General features: G+C 40.7%; 1 protein-coding gene across 1 annotated transcript in view; it reads left to right on the forward strand.

The window, feature by feature from the left end:
• The window catches only part of ADCY2 (adenylate cyclase 2), a 426,140-nt gene that overhangs the window by 290,623 nt on the left and 108,662 nt on the right, over positions 1–26,855 (forward strand). Inside the window, 8 exon segments of the mRNA NM_001265652.1 lie at positions 452–600; positions 5,479–5,590; positions 8,273–8,400; positions 15,129–15,287; positions 16,122–16,254; positions 17,643–17,819; positions 21,295–21,338; positions 25,585–25,665. Of these exon segments, the coding sequence (NP_001252581.1) occupies positions 452–600; positions 5,479–5,590; positions 8,273–8,400; positions 15,129–15,287; positions 16,122–16,254; positions 17,643–17,819; positions 21,295–21,338; positions 25,585–25,665 (983 nt within the window).

Genomic DNA, 26,855 nt, shown 5'->3' on the forward strand with positions numbered 1-26,855 from the left:
TCTTATTTAAGAAATGCACAATAGGTGGACTATCAGCTGTCTTTCTTAAGTGCAATAAAGCTAGCATTTTAGCTCAGAAATGAACAAGCAGGCGAAAATGAGTGTTTTCTATCTTAGACTGACCAGTGGTTTCTGAAATTTTAATATTGTTTCTGCTTTGCTACTTTAAAATCAAAATAGATTTTAAAATCTCGGGGAAACAACTTTGCTTTCCTTTATTCTTCATGCTGAAGAACACACACTTAGAATTCAATAAATAATATAATAATACACTCTGACCTTAGAAAATCTCTTTTTATTCCCAATATATATTTCTAGAATCTGTATTTTAGCTTCTGGGAAAGAATTCCCAAATTGGCCTTCCTACAAATCAGTGAGGATCTCCAGTGTCATTTGGTCATCCCTCGCATTGTCTGAGAGACATTTGTTCCTCCTTCCTCACCTTGTCCAGGAGCGGCTTCTGCTCTCCCTGCTGCCGGCCCACATCGCCATGGAGATGAAAGCGGAGATCATCCAGAGGTTGCAGGGCCCCAAGGCAGGCCAGATGGAGAACACAAATAACTTCCACAACCTGTACGTGAAGCGGCATACCAACGTGAGGTACGATGCCGTGCTTACTCCTTGGCTGGTCTGGGAGCCTGTTTGCCTGATTGGAGACATTTTGCCTGGGATCTCACGTCTCATATCACTGTCTCTCCTTTGTGACAGTGGATCCTTTACAGGGGAAATAATCACCCAAATTCTGCCACCCCACTCACCTGTTGCTGCCTCTCGGGGCCTTCACATTAAGATGAGAAAATAGGATGCTGTTTGCTGTATTGGATTGAGTTGTCCTTCACAGCCCTGGCTTCTGTGGCCAAGCATCCGTCACAGAAAGGAGTGAGGGGGACAGCGGGGTCTTCATTCTGGAAACCCTGTGGTCAGATTGCAGTAAGATTGGAGGGAGAGTCTGTGGGATCTCCAGGCACAAAGACTGAGTCCTCCAAATAGACTTTGCAGGAGCAGGGCCTCTGTGAAGACAGCACATCCCAGGGAAACTGGGTGTTCTTCTCTCCATCAGCATGAGGAGTTTCTCAGATCTGGAAAACCAGTGACCAGTGTCACAGAACAATGATGTGCACCTTAGTTAATTTACTGTGAAAGTTACTGCTTTTCTGAGACTGGTATACTCATATCTACTTCCCAGGAGTCATTCTGGGAATTACAGTGCCTAGGAAACTAACATGTTATCTTCATGGGATTATAGTAGGGAAGGAGACTGGTGTGAGGCTTCTGTTTCCCACGAGCTCTAGAGAGGAATTGTGAGGAGGCCTCACTTGAGGCTGGAGAGGATCGTCCCTCCCATTTCTCTCCTGCCCCTGTCTCCGAGCCACAGCAGAGCGAGGCTCACCCAGACTATCTTGATTTCTGTGTCCCTCCCATTCCCAGTACCACTTCTTTCATCCACTCAGTGTGTTAATGCACTACTTTGCATTCTAGCTGTGTGTATTTGTCCATTCTTGCACTGCTATAAAAAACTACCTGAGACTGGGTAACTTATAAAGAAAAGAGGTTTAATTGACTCACAGTTCTGCAAGCTGTACAGGAAGCATGGCTGGGGAGGCCTCGGGAAACTTATAATCACGGCAGAAGGTGAAGGGGAAGCAGGCATATCTTATGTGTCCGGAGGAGAAAGAGAGGGAAGGGGAAGGTGCCGCACACTTTTAAACAACCAGAACTCATGAGAACTCACTCGCTATCACGAGAACAGCAAGGGGGAAATCTACCCCTCTGGCCGAGTTGCCTCCCAGGCCCCTCCTCCAACACTGGGGATTACAACTCGACATGAGATTCGGGTGGGGACACAAATCCGAACCATATCACTGAGTTATCACCGTAAGTAACCTGTGCATGTATCTGACCTCATTTGTTATGTTTTGATGGTCTTAGTTTAGTCGTTAGAGTTTTTAGAAGAGCCAGGCTGCTTCAAGTCTACGTTTTTTGAAGCTTGTTAATAAGAAATAAATTTAGCTGTTACTTAAAGACATTGTTAGGACAAATCTCATTTGACACCAGATTTTAGAAAAGCTATATAATACCCAAGCATACACAGATGTCAGTGTGATACAGGAAACTCATATCAGGAAGGAGGTAACAGAAACACATTTGTGTATGAATGGGAACTAAGGAAGCATGACTGGATGGATACATGATAGCAAAAACTAAATACATTCAAAGAAAGTTCACACATGTTAAGGAGTAAAATTATTTAAAATACTGGCTTGCCTTCAGGTTTGTGAGCATTTTGCCTATACAATTACAGAAGAAACATTTAGTTATCTAAGTGTATTATGCTATTAATGGCTCTTTCTAGCCTTAATGTCTGAAATTAGCAATGCCCCTCCCATCTTGGGAAATATTTTTAAGTCACTTTTTGACCACTCAAGTATACCTGACACCTTGGCCTTGTCCTCCCACTTAAAGAATTTTCTCATCTTTTTGTCTCATGACATTGCATTCCCTTAGTTTTCTTCTGACAGTCTGTTTTGTTCTTTTCTTTTCCCTAAATTAAGTCTGTCCTGTAAATGAGAATATGTTGGGGGCTCTCTCGTACCTCCTCTCTGTTTCTCTCCAGTCCTCTTCCAGGACTTTAATTCCCACCTAAATGATGCTTATACACAGGCCTCAACCATAGCTTTCCATACTCATCTACTTAATGTGTATCTAAGACACCACCATCAAGCACAGCACAACCAAAGTTGGACTAGTCATCTTCCCCTACACACTTGTTTTGATTTGCACAAACCTAGATTTCTGAACTCTGTCGCTCAGCCAGATATAGGATCTTCATTTTCAATGCTTCCCTCTCCCAGACAACCCCTGCTACAACATCAGTGACAAATCAAGTTCATTCTTCCTGTCTCCCACGTCTGTCCACTTCTATTTCACCACATTATAGACCTTCAGTGGGGCTCTCCAGGATTCCAAGGATAGAGTTCTAACTGACCTGCCTGCATCCAGGTTGCCACAGCAGGAGTGATCTTTCTAAAGTGGCAATATGGTCAGGCTCTAGGTGGGGTTTTCTTCCTCTATGGTCCCATAAGTGCACTGTACTTTCTCTACCATAATCCTTTGCAGTTTTGTACCTTGCATCACAATGGGCTGCTTTTTTTTTTTTTTTTTTTTTTTTGAGATGGAGTCTCACTCTGTCACGTAGGCTGGAGTGCAATGGTGCAATCTTGGCTCACTGCAACCTCTGCCTCCCGGGTTCAAGCAATTCTCCTGTCTCAGCCTCATAAGTAGCTGGGATTGCAGGCACCTGCCACCGTGCCCAGCTAATTTTTAAGTATTTTTTAGTAGAGACGGGGTTTCGCCATGTTGGCCAGGCTGGTTTCGAACTCCTGACCTCAGGTGATCCACCCGCCTTGGCCTACCAAAGGGCTAGGAATACAGGCATGAGCCACCATACCTGGCCACCTGCTTACCTTTTTAATCCCTTTGCTGCAAAATAACCTCTGAACCAGCTTAAGCTATCTGCAGGTAGCCTGTGTCAGAGCTGCTTTGTTCACTGTAAGTTTTGAGCACAAGAAGCACTGGAGATGATGTGAAAAATAAGTAAGTGGAGTCAACTGCCCATCCACACGTGCTACGTCCTGATACTGCTTTGAATCAGGGACTCTTTCTCTGAGCGAGCATGGTTCATCCTTCCTCTTGCACAATGGCTCAGCACTTGTGATAGCTGCCACTGTAAGTCAGCATGGAAGAAATAGGGATGATTTCTCAGGGATCATCTGAACAGAATGGAGAGTAAAGCTGCCCTCAAAACCCTGATTTTCCTGTAACCATCAGAGCTCTCCCATAGGTCGTGTCCATCAGCAGAGGAGCAAGTATTTCCTCTAAGGTGCAGCCACACATCCTGGACTTAGCAGAAGGAGTAGAGTATGGCCAACAGCAGAGTCTCGCCCTGCTCTGGCTGAGACCCTGCTGACTGGCGCCCTTGTTTGTACTTTTTTTTTTTTGTAAAATATGCATAGCATAACATTTACAATTGCAATCGTTTTTAAGTGTACAGTTCAGTTGGATCACGGACACTTACGCTGTTCTACAGCCATCAATATTATCCATCTCCAGAACTTTTTCTTCATCCCAGACTAAAGCTCCGAACCCATTAAACAACACCTCCACACCTCCCCCTCCCCCAAGTCCCGGTCAACCAGCATTCGAATTTCTGTCTCTATGGTTTGACTATCCTGTGTGCCTCATATATGTAGAATCATACAGTATCTGTTCTTTGCACGTGGCTTATTTTACTTAGCATAAGGTTTTCAGGAGTTTCAGCACATGTCAGAACTTCATTTCTTTTAAAGGCTGCCTGACATTCCATTGTATGGATAGATCACATTTTGTTTATTCATCCATCTGTCCATGGACATTTGGTTTGCTTCCATCTTTCGGCTATTGTGAATACTACAGCTATGAACATTCATGTACAAGTATCTATTCGAGTTCCTGATTTCAGATCTTTGGATATATACCCAGAAGTGGCACTGCTGAATCATATGGTATTTTGTTTAAGGTTTTTGAGGACCAACCATATTGTTTTTCAGAGTGGCTGCATCATTTTACGTGCCCACCAGCAATGCACGTGTACTCCAGTTTCTCCAGGTTCTCATCCACAACCATTATTTGTATGTTTTATAAGAGCCATCCTAATGGCTGTGAAATAGTAGTTGTTTTTGTTCCATGGGACATCTTAAGTCATACATATTCACTTTGTGAATCTCAAACCACCTACAGAAATTTAGGCTTCTTTATAAGACCTTGATACAAATCAGAAACATGTTATTGTGTGTGTAGGAAAAGTTGCAGTGTGCACACAGGTGCTGTGTTTTCCTGTTTTAAACACATAAAAGCTCTAAGGAATCTCACACTCGCCTTCCCTAGTGTGTACATCCCATGAAGGGAGCTGTTCTGTCATTTCCTAAGAGTGACCTTCCCGGCCTCCTCGCTGTCCAATCCGCCCCTGCTCTTCTCTCTCATAACAGTCTCGTTTTCCTTTGTAACCCTTTTTATGATTTGTAATTGGACATTTGTTGATGTCCACATGTGTTCAATACATCGTCCCAGCTAAATTCTGAACATCAGGAAGATATTCCATGTCTGCTTCATCCTGGCAGATAGGAGGGATTCCAGAATCATTTAATGAATCTTTTGTAAAAAGAGGATTATTTTTCCAGTTTCTACTTTGACTCAATATAAACAGAATTTTTTAAAATTATTTTGCTGCTTCACTCCCCATCTTAACCACAAAAGTTTAACCTCCAAAATGTTAATTAACAAGTTTCAAAAAATGTTTATATATTCTTAATTCAAAAAATGACATCTTACTCATGAAAATATAAACAAAATTACATGATTTTAATGGCAAAATTATTATTACTTTCTTAAAAAATGGATAAACTGGAAAACTCTGTCTCCCCACCTCCTTTCTTCCCACAGCATCTTATACGCTGACATTGTTGGCTTTACCCGGCTGGCAAGTGACTGCTCCCCAGGAGAACTAGTTCACATGCTGAATGAGCTCTTCGGAAAGTTTGATCAAATTGCAAAGGTGAGTGTTATGGATTCTCTTGCTCTCTGAAGATTTCTAAACTCTTGGTTTCATTTTTCTTCATCCACCTGTCAATAGTTTACTTTTTCATAAAAGCATCCTTTAGGAAGGTTGTTTGTAAAAGTTGGATTTCTTTGCTATTGGTCTTTCATGAGCCTCAAACCTGTCTCAGGGATGAGAAACAGCATGGCATATCATTATCACGTTTTTATCTATTTTAAAACTTCCCCCTATGTATAATTCAGCACACATATAATAAATACATTCCAGGCAGCGAGATTCCGTTTGCAAATCCCTCTGCATGGTACTATTTTAAGGTGCTCTTTGAGGCATTTCCATGTCAAGGATCTGGTAGGATCATTTCCACTCCTCTAGTTGCCAACATTCTCTATTCCTATTGTTAAGCAGGACCCTGGAAGAAACCCTGAAATAGAATGGGTATCTTCCATGCAAAGCCTTCCCTTACTCTTGTCTCATTTTTATCCTTTGATTCTTGTGCCACTTAAACAGAAATGGAAGTTCAGGGTCTTCCATTTGTATGCTCTTTCATGGACAATTTCACAGATAGGAGTTGACGTGAAACCATCTGAAACCACACTAGACCCTACTATTTATTAGAACTGTCACAGTTGCCGGTGGCCATATCGATGGCAAAAAGTTTCTTCCTGCAAGCCCTGTACTTCTCATTAAATGTTTCTGGTCAATTCTCTCTTTGAATTGTTCCCGACAACAACAAAAATGCTTCATTATGCCTACTAATATCAGTTATTTATCTATGGAAGAATTGGTCCTAAATTTAGTTCACTGTGTGATTTAGATCACTTTTCAACAAGACGGAACATTCCAGCCAAGTCTCTTAGGAAGAAATCTGGCTTGCAGATGTTAGTATGATTATTCTTGCGCCCAACCCCCCAAGGTTTTTGCCTCCTGTAGTTCCGCTGACCATGACACAGCTCTCACTGGAGATTGTAAAAAATCAGCTAAAGCACAGCTCTGCTTCCTTCCTTTACCAAGCCAAAGGAAGGGGGTGAGTTTTATGGGTGTTCATTTATAGGAAAAGAAAGGTTTGAAACTTACATGATGTCTTAAAAGTTTGAATTAATAAAAGGTCATTTTTGTTGGACTACCTATTCGTGTTAGGAAGAAACATTTCTATCTTGGCTGGGAGCAGCATAACTCCAATGTTCAGATGACATTCTCTCCTCTACGTGCCTGTCTCGGTGTACAGGTTTCCTTCTTAGAGGATAAGGGCCCACCTAACTCCAGTTCTACCTCCTCTTAACTAATTAAATCTGCAGCAACCCTATTGCCAAACAAGTTCACATTCACAGGTATCAGGACTGACTTTAACATGTGAGTTTGGAAGGACACAATTCATTACCCATAACAGAGGTACTCGGCATGACTTCCTGTAGTCAATGGAACAAAGGAGTGTACAGCCTTGGCTTTATCCATCATTGGTCAGAGGGGCAGTGTGCCTTCATCATGAGTTCATGGCTCACTGTTCAATAACGGGGGGTTCTTGTCAGCAAACCAATACACGGTGCATTGAGTACTGTGTAAAGCACATAACCTTACACTAAGGAACTCGAAATCATTGCCACTCACTGTAACTTTCATGATTTTTAGTCTCAGAATATCTGTTTAGGAAGTATGGGAGGGAAGCTTGATTAACATGTAATTGTTTGCCTTTTTCTTGTTTATGATATTGTCATCAGGAATTACTACGCACATCATCTGTAGTACTATAGATACGTATGAAAGTACATCCTGGCTTGTGCACTATCAGACAGGGAAAGAAATATGCAAAATATTCAGCAAAACTAACACACGTTTGAGAAGAAGATGTGTTCACTTGATTATTTCAAATGTGTTCAGTTTATACAGAAGCCTGTGTTCGTGTTAGAGAAAAAAAAAAATGCCCGCATTTGGTACATCTTTTTTGTTTTTAGTTTTCTTTTATTTTACTGAAGAGTCTGTAAGCTGCATCAAAGGGTTGGAAACAAATAGAGGATCAACATGTATGAATGCAGTTAATCTAAATATTAAAATATAAACACAAAACTTAGCCCAGAAAAATAATGAGGTAGTCAAATTTTACATTAAAACAGTTGAGCCTAAGATGAGAATTAACTTTTAAATTACTTGGCAGTGTTTTGAATGGTAGCTTATTAGGTGTGGTGATGTCTATCAGAAGGGACATATCTGCAGGTAAGAATCTGCTTTAGATTTAAAATAAATGAAAGAAACCATAAGCACAGTAGGGAAGGACGTGAGATTCTAATTCACACTGAGTGCTGGTCATCATTTTCTACTCTGAAAAACTCAGCTGTGCATTGAATGTTTTATTTCACCATAAATGTTTGGAGCTGCTCAGACTAAAGAGATTGGCCCCATCACCATCCTTCTCTGCTTCTATGGAGTATAAATCATTCCAGAACATTCTCCCTTCTTTCCCATTTTTTTCCCCTTTTCTTCATTTATTCCACTTTGGAAATCGGCACGTAGGGGAGGGCAGCTCATTCTGGTTGGGTAATGAAGGGAAGCCCAACTGGTTCTCATTGCTCTCTCCAGACGCCCCTGGAATGGTGTGAGCAGAGCTGGCGCTTGATGATATTACATAAATCTAGATCATTTTGCAAGTGGTTAATGCAACTGAAATTCTGTAATTTATTCTTCCAGGAGAATGAATGCATGAGAATTAAAATTTTAGGAGACTGCTACTACTGTGTATCTGGACTCCCTATATCTCTCCCTAACCATGCCAAGAACTGTGTGAAAATGGGACTGGACATGTGTGAAGCCATAAAGTAAGTGGACTGCTTAGTAAGCATTTTTTTATATGCTTTAAGTTCCGGGGTACATGTGTACAACCCGCTGGTTTGTTACATAGGTATACATGTGCTGTGTTGGTTTGCTGCACCCATCAACTCGTCATTTACATTAGGTATTTCTCCTAATGCTATCCCTCCCCAACCCCCTCCCTGACGGGCCCTTGTGTGTGATATTCCGCTCCCTGTGTCCATGTGTTCTCATCGTTCAGCTCCCACTTATGAGTGAGAACATGCGGTGTTTGGTTTTCTGTTCCTGTGTTAGTTTCCTGAGAATGATGGTTTCCAGTTTCATCCATGTCCCTGCAAAGGACATGAACTCATCCTTTTTTATAGCTGCATAGTATTCCATGGTGTATATGTGCCACATTTTCTTTATCCAGTCTATCATTTATGGATATTTGGGTTGGTTCCAAGACTTTGCTATTGTGAACAGTGCTGCAGTAAACATACGTGTGCATGTGTCTTTATAGTAAAATGATTTATAATCCTTTGCGTATATACCCAGTAATGGGATGGCTGGGTCAAATGGTATTTCTAGTTCTAGCTCCTTGAGGAATCGCCACACTATCTTTCACAATGGTTGAACTAATTTACACTCCCACCAACAATGTAAAAGCATTCCAATTTCTCCACATCCTCTCCAGCGTCTGTTGTTTCCTGAGTCAGGAAACAATAGTAAGCATTTTTTTTTAACTGTCTAACAATTTGGGGTTGTAAGTCTCACCCATGACTATTTCTATTGTTCTGCCTACTGGCATTAAATACATTATTGTGCATTTAAATATAATTGTGCAGAAACCCATTTGTTGGGATGTGAGTAACACAATGGAAAGTAAGACTTCATTAAGTGTTTAGTATTATTTTTGTTTGTTGGTTTGCTTTTGAGATAAGGTCATAGTCTGTCACCCAGGCTGGAGTGCAGTGACCAGATCACAGCTCACTACAGCCTCTACCTCCTGACCCCAAAGCAATCCTCCCACCTCAGCTTCCCAAGTAGCTGAGACCACAGACAAGCACCACCACATCCAGCTAATTTTTGTAATTTTTGTAGAGACGGGGCTGTCCCTGTGTTGCCCAGGCTGGTCTTGAACTCCTAGGCTCAGGCGATCTGCTTGCCTGTGGCCTCCCAAATTGCTGGCATGATAGGTATGCGCTGCCTGAGCCAGCCTAGTATTGTTACTATGAGCCTTAGATTACAGTGAAACTGAGTTGGAAATCTATAGGAAGGGACGGTTTTGTTCAAAGGTGATTTTTTTTTTTTTTTTTTTTTTTTTTTTTTGAGACGGAGTCTCACGCTGTTGCCCAGGCTGGAGTGCAATGGCGCGATCTCGGCTCACTGCAAGCTCCGCCTCCCGGGTTCCCGCCATTCTCCTGCCTCAGCCTCCTGAGTAGCTGGGACTACAGGCGCCGCCACCGCGCCCGGCTGATTTTTTTTGTATTTTTAGTAGAGACGGGGTTTCACTGTGGTCTCGATCTCCTGACCTTGTGATCCGCCCGCCTCGGCCTCCCAAAGTGCTGGGATTATAGGCTTGAGCCACCGCGCCCGGCCTCAAAGGTGATTTTTAAAAGAAATTTTGAATGTCTTCTTTGATCTTAAGGTAAAAGTGTGCACATGTTATCATCTTTCCAATTTCTGACAAATTCTGTGACTTCACACACGTCGTAAGGGAAGAGGTAGTTTTTACAACCAGACTGCAGTTAATATAAAAAAAAATACAAAAATATTTTCGTCAAGTCAAAAATGCTCAGCTCAGCCGGGCGCGGTGGCTCAAGCCTGTAATCCCAGCACTTTGGGAGGCCAAGACGGGCGGATCACGAGGTCAGGAGATCGAGACCATCCTGGCTAACACGGTGAAACCCCGTCTCTACTAAAAAATACAAAAAAAAAAAATTAGCCGGGCGAGGTGGCGGCGCCTGTGGTCCCAGCTACTCGGGAGGCTGAGGCAGGAGAATGGCGGGAACCCGGGAGGCGGAGCTTGCAGTGAGCTGAGATCCGGCCACAGCACTCCAGCCTGGGTGACAGAGCGAGACTCCGTCTCAAAAAAAAAAAAAAAAAAAAAATGCTCAGCTCTGTGAATTTAATTTTAATTTGTATTTGTAACATATGTTTTCTGCATTGCATCTATAATGTTTTTCACTGTGATTCCAGAGAAGATTTGCTTACATAGAATAATGATATCATTACTATTGACTGCTACAAGGTAAAAATATAAGGTAAAAAGGTAATTTTTATTACCAGCATCACAGTTTTATTAGCAGTACCTTCTTTAGTAATGCCCTTTGTAGAAGCCAGAACATTCTTATAAATAATAAAGCCTTTTTTTTTTTTTTGCTGACTGCATGATTGGAATATTGTACTTCATTGGGTTTTTCATTGTCCATTTTGGTCAAATGATTTGACCTTATCCTCCACTTTTTTAAAAAAAATCTGAACAGAGTTGGAATTACAAGCTTGATGTTCTTCTTCTATGTCTCACGATTAAAGTAGAAAGGGCTTTATGTGAGAATACATCAAGTCCTGTTGTCACTGTGTTGATCATATGCTGAAGCGACTAAAATATTAACAGGTGACTTCCACAGCCCAGTCCTGGGAAGATTAATGCCCCCACCCCACGCCATCTCCCCACCGCACCCACCACATATACACACACACGCACACACACAGCCTCAGCCAATGAAATGGAGAGACCCACATGTTCCATATTCACTAGCTCTGTAGCAAACTCCTGCATGCTTCTGTCGGACCAATCAGAAATGGGAGGGAAATGAAGTCGATGGGGGAGTTGAGATGCAAAGAGTAGTTAGTGTGAACTCAGTTTCCTATACAAAATGCGTAGTGTGAGAAATAACCATAATTGCTTCTTCCCATAAGTAATCATATGTACTCTCTGATACATGAAAAATAGCTTTTAGCTTTTTTCCAAAAGTAAGTAACTACTTATAATTCTATGGACCTAGATATAAGTGAATCCAATCAGTGGAACTATTGGATTTAAAAAAATATTAATTTTTTTCAAATTTGTAGCCTGTCGCTGGTGACAACCACATGAGGTGAAATGAGTAATATTGGAGAGAAGTATTTTTTTTATTTCCTTTTCAAGTAGTTGTGGAAAAGAGTCTTATGAAGGGCAAAATTATGTGCATCAATAACACACTGGATTAAAGAATCCACCTATTTACAAAGCCTTGGTTCTGCTTTTGAATGAAGTTTCCAATTCCATAATGTTTCAGTTATTCCAATGTCTTGAAGATCTTTTAGAAGAAAGAATCCTTACATTACATGCACTGGCATGTCACCAGTTCATTAGAAATACTATTACATTTTTTACTGTGATAAAATATGTATACCATAAATCTTACCCTTTGAATCATTTTTATGTGTATATAAAAATGTACGATGAGACATAAAAATGTACAATTGTGCAGTGATGTTGAGTAAATTCAAAGTGTTGTGTAACCATCACCACTGTCAACTTCCAGAACCTTTTCATCACCCCAGAGAGAAACTCCGTCCCCATTAAGCAGTAACTCCCAATTACCCCTTTCCCAGCTCCTGGTCATCCCTATTCTACTTTCTGTCTCTATGATTTTTACTATTCTGGATATTTCATGTAAATGGAATCATATAATATCTTTCGTTCTGTGTTTGGCTTCTGTCACTCGGCCTAGTGTTGTTAAGGTTCATTTTTGTGGTGACATGTGTCAGCACCTTTTGATGCTTTGGATGACAGCATAATATTCCCCTGTAGGTATATACCACATTTTATTTATTTTTTGATCATTGATGCATCAGTAATACCTTACGTCTGCAGAATCTCAGTAATGTCAACAGGTTTGAGGGACCTCTCCCAATTCTTGCTAATCCCTCAACTCAATCCTCAAGTCAGGCAATGGCTTTGTGTCCCTATTACCTGCCACTTGAGGAACAAGGAATTCCACATTATTCCTCTGTTTGCTTCATGTATTGTAGACAAGGTGATCAATAATATGGTTATTTTGGACTGGGCATGGTGGCTCATGCCTGTAATCCCAGCACTTTGGTAGGCTGAGGTGGACCGATCACCTGAGGGCAGGAGCTTGAGACCAGCCTGGCCAACGTAGTGAAACCCTATTTCTACAAAAATATAAAAATTAGCCATGCACGGTGGCACACGCCTGTAATGTTAGCTACTCAGGAGGCTAAAGTAGGAGAATCACTTGAACCCAGGAGATGGAGGTTGCAGTGAGCCGAGATCACACCGCTGTCCACTGCACTCCAGCCTGGGCGACAGAGCAAGATTCTGTCTTTAAAAAAAAAAAAAAAGTTTATTTTGTTACACCCCTATGAAAGTGCAGCAACAGAGAGGGCATCTCAGCAAGTTCCAGGAATTGTTTGTCCACTTTCATCCTCTCTCCCACGTAAGGACGCGTATTTCCATTCCCATTCATTGAGGCATGAGGTGGGATGGGTACCAGACAGGAACTGTCAGTTTTTAAGCTAGTGAGGGGAATGTGCACAGCTGGCACTTGGGTTTTTGCCAGATGGTCTCAGTGTCATAGGAACCAGCAGCATGAGTCCCAGACGGCTGCCCGCTCTTCCCTCTGTGTTCACACCTCCACACTTAGCAGCACCTCATTCCCTGCGAGCCCAGGCACTGCTACAGAGGCACTTCAGCTGCAGTTTTGGAACATCTCCAATGCTTAGAAACATTTCTTTTTTCTGTCATGAACATGTAAATTATTTTTAATAAAGTAATATTAAGGACCTTGATTTTATAAGGGATTAAGCCTTCTCTTAAACTGTACTGTTTGCCTACTACTGTTGCAAGCTTTAAGCAATGATTTCAACATTTTTCTATAGCTCGTAAGTTGCATATACATGCAACAAAACATGTGGCGAGTTGACCCATTTGAACCCATGGTCAACTCATTTAAAAAAAAAAAACATGAAGACAGATTAATGTTTTAACCAGTCAGCTCATTAAGGAGTTCAGCTCTATCAAATGGACAATCTGAGACTCCTTTTTCCTCCGTTTTTATCCTTCCTTGGCTCTCTGCTGGCCTATTTTGGTAAACAGAAATGCCACGTGGTTGGAAATGTCCTCTCAACAACATAAAATGTTAAGAACAATTATGGGTTCTCTAACAAATTTTTCAGGATCATCATTGCTCAAAGACAGAAGCACAGTACATTTTTCAAAAATGACCTTGGTCCATTATTAATCTTGTATGAAGTGGTTGCACTGGGCCTTGAACCCTTTGAGAGGGAAACAATCCACTTGGAGGACATTGTGTCCACCCACGCTGAATTTCTGCTGAGGGCAGAGATGGAGACAGACAGGAAGTGCTAATTGCCCTTAGGGCAGTTAGAGGACAGAGGCAGCAGGGCTGCCTAGACCAACCTAGAGGGGAGAGAATAGAAAGCCTTTCTGAATGGGGCTGTGCCTGAGCCCGGAAGAACAATGCCAGCTGACCACATGACACCAAAGGGAGGCTTGGGGGCATGGAGAGCAGGAAGAGGAGTCATTATAAGCAAAGTCTGGAGGTGAGGACGCCCTGGTGCTCACACAACCGCAGCCTGCAGATGCAGGGCAAAGGGGTGGGGGTGGGTGTCCTTGTCCTGTTGATGCTCTGGCTGGTTTTGTGGGGCAGGAAGGAAAGGTTTGGATGACTTGCATAGAGCCAAATGGGTAGCTGGGTTTTTTGCAGAAACAAGAAAGGAAGACAGTGAGGGAAAAAAAGGAAAGGAAACAGGAAGGAAAATATCTTTCTGTATTCTTTTTTCAGAATGCGATTTATTTTTACATCGTGGGTCCATTTCGTTTGATCATTTTTAGCATGCTAAAATGGTATCATTATATCATTTAAGTATGACATACATGCCTATGCCATTTTGAGATGTTAATGATTCATTTCACTACGATTCACAAGTGGTAGTGTCTTTCTTTGATTGTGCTGCGGTCGGCATCGTTGCTTCCCTCCACATCGCCTCTTGGGGTAATTCTCGCGATGTAATTAGGAATATCTTCCTGTATACTTCTTTTGCAATACTACTTTAATGTATTCACCTAGCAAGAATAAATAAGCATGGCCAAGCATTTCCATTTTTTCTTCATTGAAGTTCATCACTTTTTTCCATTAATGAGTTGGTGATAGGGTCCTAAAAAGTATTTTTTCTCTTTTTGTTAAAGAATGTGCACAACTGAAAAGGCTTAATGTCATGATTATTTTGCTAAAAATTCTTATTTAAGCTAAAGTCATTATTAAGCTCACAGATGAGCTATATTGTTCTCTTATTAGCAGAAGATATTCATTGGTGAGGTACATTGTGCTAAGTACTAAAATTGCAAACCCTGTTTAAGACTGTTTCTGACATTACAAGGCAATGTCACCTGATTCAAGTATGAAAATGCAGACAAGTGCCAGCACATGGTAGTTGCTTGATACATATTCACTGCAGAAGTAAAAGTTATAGCCAAAATGTTTTGTCATCACTATAGTCTGGCCTAATCTGGCTTTAATGGCAAGAACATTGGTCTAATCTGAAATGATTGGAAGGAAAAACCCTTCTTAGCTCAAAGGAGTGATCTCCTGCCTTAGGAAGGTTCATGGCCATTTCCAACAGTCTGAAAAATTCTGAATAATAAAACAGTGGGAAAATTGGCCAAGAGTTAAAGGAAACATTGGATGTTACTTGATCATGATCTCACTTCCCTTCTCTTTAGGAAAGTGAGGGATGCTACTGGAGTTGATATCAACATGCGTGTGGGCGTGCATTCTGGGAACGTCCTGTGCGGCGTGATTGGTCTGCAGAAGTGGCAGTATGATGTGTGGTCACATGACGTGACCTTGGCCAACCACATGGAAGCTGGAGGGGTCCCTGGGTAAGGCCAAGCATTGGATTTCTTTCTTCAAGCAGACAGCACTATTAGGAATGACAGATTATTGGCCTAATGACGGAGTGCTCAGTTTTTGATCACTTCTGTTGCCTCTGCTGGTATCATGTTACTCATGCCCAACAGCCTCTTATATTAAGCAGATAAAGACGAGCTCTCAAGTCCCTACACCATGACCCCTATTGTCCATAGTTCAAAGACTGTGAATATCAGACAGTAAATTACAAACTTTTACTTATTTGCAAATGTATGACTAGAGACCTGATTTAAAGATGTTTTACAATACAGTCCAGATATGGCATCTGTCCAGAACTGTTGACCTTTAAAACCATTATATTAAAATAAGTGACTGCAGCATCCTTCTCTGAGCAGAATAACATATTTCAGTCAAGAGAATCCTTATCAAGGGCTATAGTTGAGAGAAGCACAAGAGAAAGCACTGAGAAAGAAAATCTACACTATTATACAGATTAGCATGCTTCTAAAATGCCCATGACATACATTTCAAAAGGTATTCTCCAAAAGATACGAGATAATAAAGTTGTATTTGCTGTAATTCACCACACCCAACATGCAGGTTTCTGTGAATGCAGAGAAACTCCAAAACTAGTAGTGCACGACCTCCAAGAGCATCTTTCCAAAGCAGTAGTCAATAGAATATAAAAGTTTATATTAAAGTTAATTGCAGTCAGTGCTCCCAAGAACATGTAGACTTTCCTTCATTTGGTGGATACATTATTTCAGAAATCATGAGCAAATAGAACAACTTTCTTCACACTTATCCTTTTGTGTCTTGACTGTGATTTTAAAATGCAATTTCAGACGTGTTCACATTTCTTCTGTTACCCTGGAGCACTTGAATGGCGCTTATAAAGTGGAGGAGGGAGATGGTGACATTAGGGACCCATATTTAAAGCAGCACCTGGTGAAAACCTACTTTGTAATCAACCCCAAGGTCAGTACTGTTGTAAAGACTCTATGATGAAAAGGGAAAAGGAGCAAATTATAGATATTCATAAGTGTTTTTAGTCAATATCCAATATAAGTTTTTGCTACTCTTTGTCCCCAAAATGATTTTAAATGCATATGGTGGTTTAATTGTTAAAAATGGAAGCTGTTTTGTAATCATGAATTCAGATATTTATTAAATGAGCAGTTGAAATGCATTGCTTGTCCGCAGAATGAGGGTGTTGATGCAGGTTGCTGGTTCAGGCTGTCATGTGTGTTAGTCGGTGGATAACACACCTTGGTGGATGCTGCATCTGAAAGCCTCTCAGTGGGCACAGCTGTTGATACCTGTCAGTTGGGAAATTAAATAAAGAGAAAATAATTTACTTAGGGCTTTAGAAGATAAAAATCTAATTAAGTAAAATAGGATGAACATATACAAAAAAAGAGAAGAAATATTTGAAAGAGTAACACATAAATATTACATAGACATGCTTGGGAGAGGTCTGTGTGCACAAGCATATTTACCTTCCATAACATAAAAGCATCTATTGCCTGGAAGATGACCCACCCCATAGAAACAGTGAGAAACTCTCTCCTATTTCATTCACACCACATTTAGGCCAGATCAAGGGGCTTAGAGTTCTCATTTCTTTTAACCCTTCTCAGATTCCTGCCAAATGGGTATTATCACTATTTACAGATTGAGAATCTGAAGCTTTCGGGGTTATGTAACTCTTCCCAAATTTCACAGCTGGTAAATGGTGCAAATATCAGCAAGAAAGACCTCTGAAACATGAAAACCAATATCATAAAATCAACAAGACCAACTTTATGGACATTTACTTATGGTAGCATCTGGGAAGCCCCAGTTTCACCTTTGAAGACAAACTTTCAACTAGCTTGATGATCGATCTGGAGATAGATGTGTGGCAAGCAGCAGGGACTGGGAGATGATGGGGGAGGTGCTCAAAAAATACATGTACAAAGAACATTATGCTCAGGTAAAGAACACCAAAACACGATGTTTGGGGCTATTTAGCATTAGAAACAGCTACAGTTATCACTTTAGAAAAACACAACCATCAAGGAAAAGCTAAACAGATCAGCACATTCTGTTTTAAGAATTTACTTAATAAAAAATGTCCATTAACATGTCATTATTTTTTTCTAAGTCTCAATTACATGTATGTTTTGCTAGCTTAAAAAAAAAAAAATCCCTCAACTCAAATAGTGTGTTCCCCAGTAACACTGAAGGAATAAGGACAGAAAGCACAGAGGGTGAATGGAGGTCTGTCAGGAGGAATATGACCCTGGTCCAATGAGTTTGATGCCGAAAGGATCATGTGTGGCCCTGTGCTGGGCCGGGTGTGATGCTTTGTTTTTCACCCCAAGGGAGAACGACGGAGCCCCCAGCATCTCTTCAGACCTCGCCACACCCTCGACGGAGCCAAAATGAGGGCCTCGGTCCGCATGACCCGGTACTTGGAGTCCTGGGGGGCGGCCAAGCCATTTGCACACCTACATCACAGGGACAGCATGACCACAGAGAACGGCAAGATCAGCACCACGGTATGCCCTCCCCTGCCTCCAATGCCTGAGCCCTGGGGGCAAGCTAACTTCTCAAAACCAAAGGCTGGGCATCTCCTGCCAAAATAACTCCTATCTGCAAGAAACAAACTTACCACCTTCTCCTTCTTAGAGAGGCCCTTATAAACAGCCATCAGGGTACGAGTGAGCTCCATGCTGATGTTGCTAAGGGTTCCACCCTAGCGTGATTTTTTGCATTATAGCTTCATAGACAGTGTTATTTACAACTGATAGTAGCAATTAAATACAACTATTTTTTAATTGAGGGGTTTTTAAAGAAAAACTTATATCATGAAGTAGAAAGCCTTGAGGTTCTTCATGAAAACACAAAGGCATGATGCCCTTAGAGTTTGAGTAGTATCATCAAGCCCGTTTCTTCACCGCACAAATGTCCAGGCTGTGTTGGCAGCAGTGGACACTGTCTTGTTATGGTTCCATGTTTCCCTCCAACTTCCAGCATATGAGAAAGCACTGAAGCTCCTTACACCAGGGACATCTGCGATAAGATGGCTGCAATGGAGATGGAAAATAGAAAGGCCCATAGGAGGAGAGAAAAGGAATACAACCAAGCACTTAGTATAATCCCCATAGTATTTTTAGATTTTAAAACTATCTGGGGGCAAAATTTCGTGGATAATGCTACTAACTGTGCTAAGGATGCAGTTACGATTTTTTAAAATATAATATTACGTAATTCTTATTGTCTGATGAGAAGGAACATGCCAGTTGTCAGGTGAAAGTGGAGTTTTTCAGTTGCCCTGGGCCCCTACCCGTCCCAAGGTCTCAAAGTGACACTCCCACACCCAACAGGCAGGGCCTCAGCATTCATGTTTTGGCTCAGTTGTATTTCTTCTCCCAACTTCTCTTCATCTTTTTTCAACTCAAAAGTAAATGGGACTATCAGACGGAAGACCATGACCCATCAGACAATCAGTAAGACTGCACAAGTCCTAGCATTTGCATTTTAATAGCCAAAGAGGGACCATAGATAGAAAAACAAATAAATGAACAAGATCACGTGAGGTGCTGATGAGGGTCATGGGAAAGATGAAATTGAGTGATGGCATCCAGAGTAAATGGAATGGCCACTGTGGTAGGTCAACTGAGGGAGTTTCAGAGGGTGAAATGAGTGAATGGGAAGAGGAGGTGGCAGAAGAACAAAGTCAGTGGCCCAAAGATGAAAGTGAGTGTGGTGTCCCCTGGAGACAGAGAGGAAGCTGCTGTGGCTGGAGTATCATGAACAATGAGCAAAGGGAGGTCGTGGGGTGAGATGCACAATGGTAAAAGTTTATATGGCATTCTATGTGCAATTGGAAGTCATGGAGAATCTTAAGCAAGAGAGGATCATGATATAATTTAGGCTTTGGAATAATGGAACAAGAGTGCAGGGGTACCTGGTAAGAATGATATCCCTTTATGCTAAGAGTTTGGCACCACTGCTAAATGAGAAGCAAATTCAGGGGCTAATATGAAAGTAGAGCCAACAAGACTTGGTGATGGATTGGGTATCCGTGAACATTAGGAACAGAGATGAATCCAAACTTTTTGGCCCCACAACTGGAACAATGATGATGCCATTAATTGAGATGACAAATACAAGGGGGAAACCAGGTTATTTAAGATGGAAATTTAAGATTTTCTGCTGGACATCTTCTAATCCATAGTTAAGTGCAGCGAGGATGTAGATGGTTGGATCTGCAAGTCTAAAACTCACAGGACAGGTCCAAGATGGAGGCATGAATGTGAACATCATCAGGTTGTAGATGATATTTGAAGCCATGGGACTGGATAAAATCATCAAGAAGAGAACAATCCAAGGAGGAAGGCCTGGGACAACTGGGGCCTTCCAGCATTTAGATATGTTAGAGAAACAGCATCCTAGGACTCCAGTGTCCAACCAGTGAAAGCCGGTGTTTCTGTCACTCATGAAAAACAATGATTTGGATAAGTTAGCCTCAGTCTTGCTAGTTAGTGCTATGTTGGATAACTACATTTCCCATCAGGATTTATTGTACACCAGCAATTGGTTTGTTGGTTGGTTGGTTTTTAAGGAATAAGAATCATATATAAATACCTGGATATGATTTCCCGTGCTGTTTTTCATGTGTTCCTGTGGGGAAAAGGCTTACTTTCCCAGGTATATTGTTGTTGTTGTTGATTTCTTGTCAGCCTTTATTGTCTTAAGACTTAAGAGTGACTATCTCTTTTATTATCTGAGCGTAGGACCCAGGAATGGTTTCAATCTGACTTTAATCTGGTGTTATGTGTTGATGAAGATGCCTTCTTCAAGATACAGCTACAACTGTTGAGTGTCTCAGCTTCAGAAAGTTGTTTATAAAAATTAAAGGACCTCTTGAACGAACTCTATTTTCTTAACCATCTGGTCCCACCTGTTGCAGGTTCAAAGCCAGGCTTGGATTGCCTTAGCAGCAGTCTAGCATATTTTAAGACAGTCCCAAGTTTTTGGTGATGCATTAAGCCCAAACCACTTTGACTTACTGTGTGTCTCATTCACTTTCAGAAAGACCCTGTTGGAGTTTTCACTTATAAATCCCAGGGTCAAACAATTGACATTGCAGAAAGTGATTCCTTTATCTAATCCCCTATGCAGAACTCCATTCACTCTGGATTCAACATTGATAGAGCTCTTGAATAATACATTACTTTACTGTATGGAATGAAACTTGGAGCTCAATTACTTTTTGAAAAACGTCTTTCCTTTCTGTAGGCTAAATCCATATCCTAATATAACCTTGGAAATCAAAGCAGCAAACCAAAGTTTCTTTGGAGCAGTTTTGTTCCAACTTTTAGTTTCATTCCTACTATAAATGTGGAAAGGCGATCTTTCCTTGAAAGCCTATTATTGAATATTTGGCAATGGCTTTTCCACTGATAAATTCTGACTATTTCTCTTCCATTTCTCTTTCGGGAACTACCAGCACCCCTTTGCTGATTTATTCTTTTTGTCCGATGGTTTGTGATTTCACATACTTAACCAATGGTACTGTTTCTTAACACCCCAGTTCAGTGATGAGGATGACTACAGATTTTTGTTCTTTCTACAGCATTTTCTAATATTTGTCTGATACCAAAGTCCATTTTCACATGGTTATAGGTTACTGATGGTAACTCTGATATCAGTCCCCTGATTTCAAACGGCAGGCCGCTGTTTGAAATCAGATGTGATAATAGCAGGCTATAAATCTTAAAACTCCAGACCATAATCCTGATGCTTCTAGCATCCAGAGTTTAGAGATTACACCAACATTCCAAAGATAAACTGAGTTTACACCTTGATTTAGGATTAAGCTCTTTTTCTGCACATAAGTAATTAATTATTTGTTAGCTAAATGTTACTGTCCATGATAAAAGAGGAAATATGTTTCACCTCATTATCATTGCAACATTCTTCTTGAAACATGTTTTTGACAATTAATAACCTTTTTTCTCAATATAGGATGTACCCATGGGTCAGCATAATTTTCAAAATCGCACCTTAAGGTATGGTATCTCTTTGACTATCTGATTTTTTAAAGCTTATTGCTCTTTATTCATTTCTGAGAGTAATTATCATCAATTATGGTCATTTCAAAGGCTACTTCTGAAAGAGCAGCTCCCCTTGAAAAGCCCTATTAAATTGCTTTCAGCTTCTAAAAATAGAATCATTGGGGTCTTATTGTTAGAATTGAGAGAGGGAGAAGGAAAACACCACCTGGTACTCATTTTAGAATGTTAAACTGTTTTCCTAAAGTGACTCTTCTTAATGTTAATGTGTGGTAAAAAAAATAATAATAATGAATTGCCTTAAAATGGGTATGTTGCTTAAAATTGCATTTTTCTGCCTGTAATCCCAGCACTTTGGGAGGCCGAGGCGGGTGGATCACTTGAGATCAGGAATTTGAGACCAGCCTGGCCAACATAGCAAAACCATGTCTCTACTAAAAATGCAAAAAATTAGCCGGGTGTGGTGGCATATGCCTGTAATCCCAGCTACTCAGGAAGCTAAGGCATGAGAATCGCTTGAACGCGGGAGGTGGAGGTTACAGTGAGCCAAGATCAGGCCACTGCACTCTAGCCTGGTCGACAGAGTGAAACTGTCTCAAAAAAAAAAAAAAAGAAAAGAAAAGAAAAAAATTACACTTTTCTGTTGAATTCTAAAGGTAAAAGCAAGATAAATCCAGTCTGTCTATAGTGAAATAAAGGGTTACCCACTCTGCTCAAAAAAAGAGAAAAGCTTCCCACAAATGTCTCCACGCGCCCTGTTGCAGCCACTGTAAAATCCCATGCACTAACTCCTTTTTTTCCCCATGTTCCTCTATCTTTCGGGCTCGGAGTTTCACTTTAATATTGGTTTGGGATTTAATCAAATCAATATTAGGACATTCAGATAACCGGTGTAAGATGTAGTTCCAAACGCTAAGCCAGGCTTTCTTTCTCCCCGGAGAGGTCAGTTTATTGGAGCTATTGATAGTTTTACAGAAACTAAGGGAAAATATGAGATCTGATCTGTTTTCTGTAGAAAAGGAATTGTATCCAAGTAAAAATGAAACATAGGTTGTAACCTGCTGACACAAGGCAACAGGGCACATTAGCCCAGGATCCTTCTCAGTGACTGTTGGGATGAGCTGTAATTTGGACTTTGTGCAAAATTTGACATTTTAACTTTGAGATATAACATTCACAGTCTTTATGTTATGAGGATAAGTTGGTTCTTGAGCTTTTGAAGCATTATATGTAAGTCGCATATGCTGTAATAAAGAGAACTTAAGCTAATTTGAGGCATATTGGAGAGTCCATAAGACACCTGGAGAAAATAGCACAGTGCCTCTGGTCAATAAGATGCTGGCACATCTATGAGCAACTGACCACAAAAATGTCATGGACTTCCTTTCACTTTATATTCACAGTCTCTTCTGTTATCTGTTTCTCCCTCCCAGCAATCCTGCTTTAAGCATCTATTTATAGAAGTTACAATGGGTCATGTGTCATGGAACCCCAGTATTACGTTAGGCAGTGTCACCCGGGATGAGCGCTGTCTGGAAGACAATGATAAGAAGCTGTCGTTATTATTTGCACTAGGCTATAGAAACTCTAATTTGGTCTCTGCAGCATTACTACAAGGCAGAATCTGTTGCTGTTATCATTTTAGAAGGGAAGAAACTGAGGCACAGAGGGATGGGAGAATGCCAGAGTCATATGGCTGGTGGAGATGAAGCCAGTATTTGTGTCCGGGCTCTGTGACTCCAGAGCATGTGTTCCTAACTGCTCTTCAGGCTTGCCTGCTTTACTAAAGGCCTCTTCCACATTTATCCCATTTGTCTCTGTAGTCGTTGATCTTTGGTGGCCTCAAAGCCTCCTGGAGAAAATCCCAGTTCTGAGTCAGACTTATCCAGGCTGCCCGGACACTTCTGGCCTTTGTAACGTGGACTGCCTCATGATACCTGTCTGAGCCTCCAGTCTGTCCCATGCACTCCTGTCACATGTCCCTTCCCGTGCCTACTTAGACCTAACAGCCCAGGCAAGGGTCTGGGGAAGGAGCCAGGGAGACAGAATGGAGATGTGCTGGACACAGGGGTTGGGGTCCTAGAGCAGTGTGAAGGCCAATGGTGGAGCCCAGGGGAAGGTGCCAGGATGGGAAAATGAGAGATGCTGGACGTCAGCGGGAGAGAGTCCTGGAGGCAAATCAAGACTCCTGGTGGGGAGATCATCAGCCCCAGGGGACCTTATCTCCATGGCAGAGGTCACAAGACTGCAGAGATAAGAAAAGTGTCTGTATGTCAAGAATTATTGTCTGGATAATTAGCGAATTCAAATAATGCAGAAAGCATGCATTTATTGGCTACTTTGTGTGTCATATTTACAGCGTTGAGCTCTCTACAGGCATCATCTAAGCAAATCCTAAAACAGGTTAACAAAGGCAATACCACTGTTAGCACTGGACAAATATCAAAGAATTACATTTTCCTGTAAGCCTCAACATTCTTACACTGCTCCTTCTTAGACTTTGCAGAAGAGAAAGCCATCAAATTGAAGTCAAGAAACTCAAGTCTAGATGTGGGACTGATAAACATTCAATGAAGGGTTTAAGGTCCTACAGGTCTCAACTATAAATGAAAATATGCAAGCCATACTAGTTGCTTGGTAAAGGGTTCCTTGCTTTTTTTTTTAAAGGAAAATAAAAATTAATTTGCCTTCTTCAAACAACTTGGAATTTGATATACTAAAACCTCTTAATTCAGTTGGCTCAATATCTGTGGATGGATCACTTAATATCATTCATTTTATTTTTTTAACCAAGACTGCTCTCAGCCTGTTTGAAGAAGACAAGGCCTGAAGACACAAATCCACAAACATAGGATGATGGAATTGGAAAACTCATCCATTTCATTAATGATAATTCTGTGAGATTTAATTACAGATAAATGTGATTTTGCATATTTAATGCTATTCTTATCTATATGTAGAGGCAATTCTGAACTCAGGAAAGTGTGATTTTTATTTTAGATTTGATGGTCTATTCATTTGTAATCTAATCAGCCATAACACACAGAATTCATGCCTCAACCAAGATACAGGCATAGCCCTGTTCAGGCTAGCAGGCTGTGCTTTTTTAATCTTTGCAGTGGATATTTAACTTCTAAGAATAGGTACTATTTTGGTTTCCTCCTGACATCATTCTTATGCAAATTGTCAAATTAACCTTGGAGGGCTCTTACTATTTGGCACAATTTATTCAGAAAATATCTTATATTATGGCTAAAGGTTATTTGCTTCTGAAACTAAGTGAGATGGTCTGCAAACAAAAGTGGAGCTTTCTGTGAATAGTGCTTTCAAAACTGAGGAGCATTTAACATACCTGAAATAAGACTGTAGTTCTGAAAATTTTTGAGAGTTGACCAAGGAAAACATGAAAAAGGAATGACTATTTCGTCAACCAAGCCACATTTTTACAGGGGAATTTCTAGAACCAATGTATTCTTTCATAAAATAAAGTTTATGAAGGCAGCAAGTCAAAAGCTAATACATCTCTTAGGAGAGAAAGTTACTTTATCTCAGACACCAACTATATGTCTTTCAGTGTTGCCTTGTAAATGCCTAGTAAATTTTACTGTGAGTGAATAAGGAAACATCTTTACTATTCCAAAAACTTTAGTTATTCACTCAATCCAAAGAGTGGCTGGATGTTAATAGAGAAGGGCCTGCTCATACACTGTTGTTTCTTTTTCTACTTGATTGACAGAATTAAACAGAGCTTTTGACATCATTGAAAAATAGGCTTACCGACACAGAAAGACAAATTTGGCATGTTCTCACTCTTATTGGGAGCCAAAGAAGTTGATCTCATGGAGGTAGAGAGTAGAATGATAGATACCAGAGACTGGGAAAGGTGTGTGGGTGGGAGATGGGTGGGTAAAGAGAGATTGGTCAGTGGGCCCAAACTTTAGTTGGATAAAAGGAATAAGTTCTAATGTTTGATAGCAGAGTAGGGTGACTATAGTTAGCAACAATGTACTGTGTAATTCAAAGTAGTCAGAAGAGAGAATTTGAAATGTTCCCAACACATAGAAATGATAAATACTCAAGATGATGGATTCCCCAAATACCCTGATTGATCATTGCACATGCATGCAACACAATATCATCTGTACCTCATAAGGATGTAAAATATTACGTATCTCTAATAAATAGGCTTAATATTTATTTTACTAATAATATCCTTACCTGTAATATTTCCTTTTTCATATAGAACCAAGTCACAAAAGAAAAGATTTGAAGAAGAATTGAATGAAAGGATGATTCAAGCAATTGATGGGATTAATGCACAAAAGTGAGTACTTTTTTCTCTTAAATTATCATTCATTTTCTATTATGTTCCAAATGAATTTTATCATAGTCTCTGCAATAGTTGCCGTGACAAAGCCAAGTTTCTGAGACCATTGATTCATTTCACTTCAGTTGTCCCTCAGAAAAGTTTTGTTAAAAGTATTTCTTTCATTTTTTAAAAAATATTTAATTCCTGCCTAGAAAATATTCCCAAGTCGATTGCTGATAAACAACCTGAGGTGTAATTGGAGAGAGGAAAATTACAGCACAATGTGTTCAGCAAGTAATAGTTGTAAAAGATAGATTCTATATGGGAAAATCTTCAAATGTTAGCATGTGATACTATCCATCCAAAATGCATCTGTTCTTATTACAAAATTAATGTTGAGATGCCTGTGTTCTAAATCCTAGAAGAGAATTAGCATTGGTGAGCAATGAGAGGAAGACCGATTTTAGGGGACACAAAATGTCATTTAGCCTCTGAGGCCAAGAATTGCTGTTATGGTTTTAAATTGCTGTTATGGTCCAGAGTTGTGGGAGGGAAACGATTTAAAGAAGGTGATGGCCTTCTCAGCCTCGACAGAATGATGGCGCTCATCAACCTTCGTATTCTCCGTGGGTGCGTGTGTCATAACTGAACCCACGGAGAGCAGAAGGCACACGGCTCAGTATGGTGCCTGGCACACGTCAGACATTCCATTCCTTTTTGTTGAGTTGAACTGTAGTGAAAACATCAGGAGGTCCAAATGAAAAGCCTTTACAGAAAAGCTTCCATCCTTATGGAGACCTATTTAATTTTTATCATGAAAGCTGACTCTTGAAAAGTGTAAATGATTTTCACCTAGAGTTCTTTGTCTCTAAAATTAAGTTACAGGGTCTCAAATAGTGCATGGCTTTGCAAAATGCATGCCTGTTTGAGATTGTTCTTTGTAGGTATTTATTATAGAATATTTACAGGGCTTATGAGAGAATCGCATCAGTTTGTTATGTGTGTCTGTGGTGGGTGTGTGCTTTGGTGTGTGAGTGTGAGCCCATATTTTCTAAGCAATAAAGCATCTCGGTCAGGCAAGAGTTGCCATTTGGATGTGCTGGAATACTGAATTATCACCCGTCTAGATCCCCTTCCTGTGCCACAAGTAGGCAAAGTCTTCTTCCTGTCCCAGAGTGCCCAAGGCCCACCTGCAGCACCAGGGC

This window comes from Macaca mulatta, chromosome 6 (assembly GCF_049350105.2).
Source record: "Macaca mulatta isolate MMU2019108-1 chromosome 6, T2T-MMU8v2.0, whole genome shotgun sequence".
Classification (NCBI taxonomy): Eukaryota; Metazoa; Chordata; class Mammalia; order Primates; family Cercopithecidae; genus Macaca; species Macaca mulatta.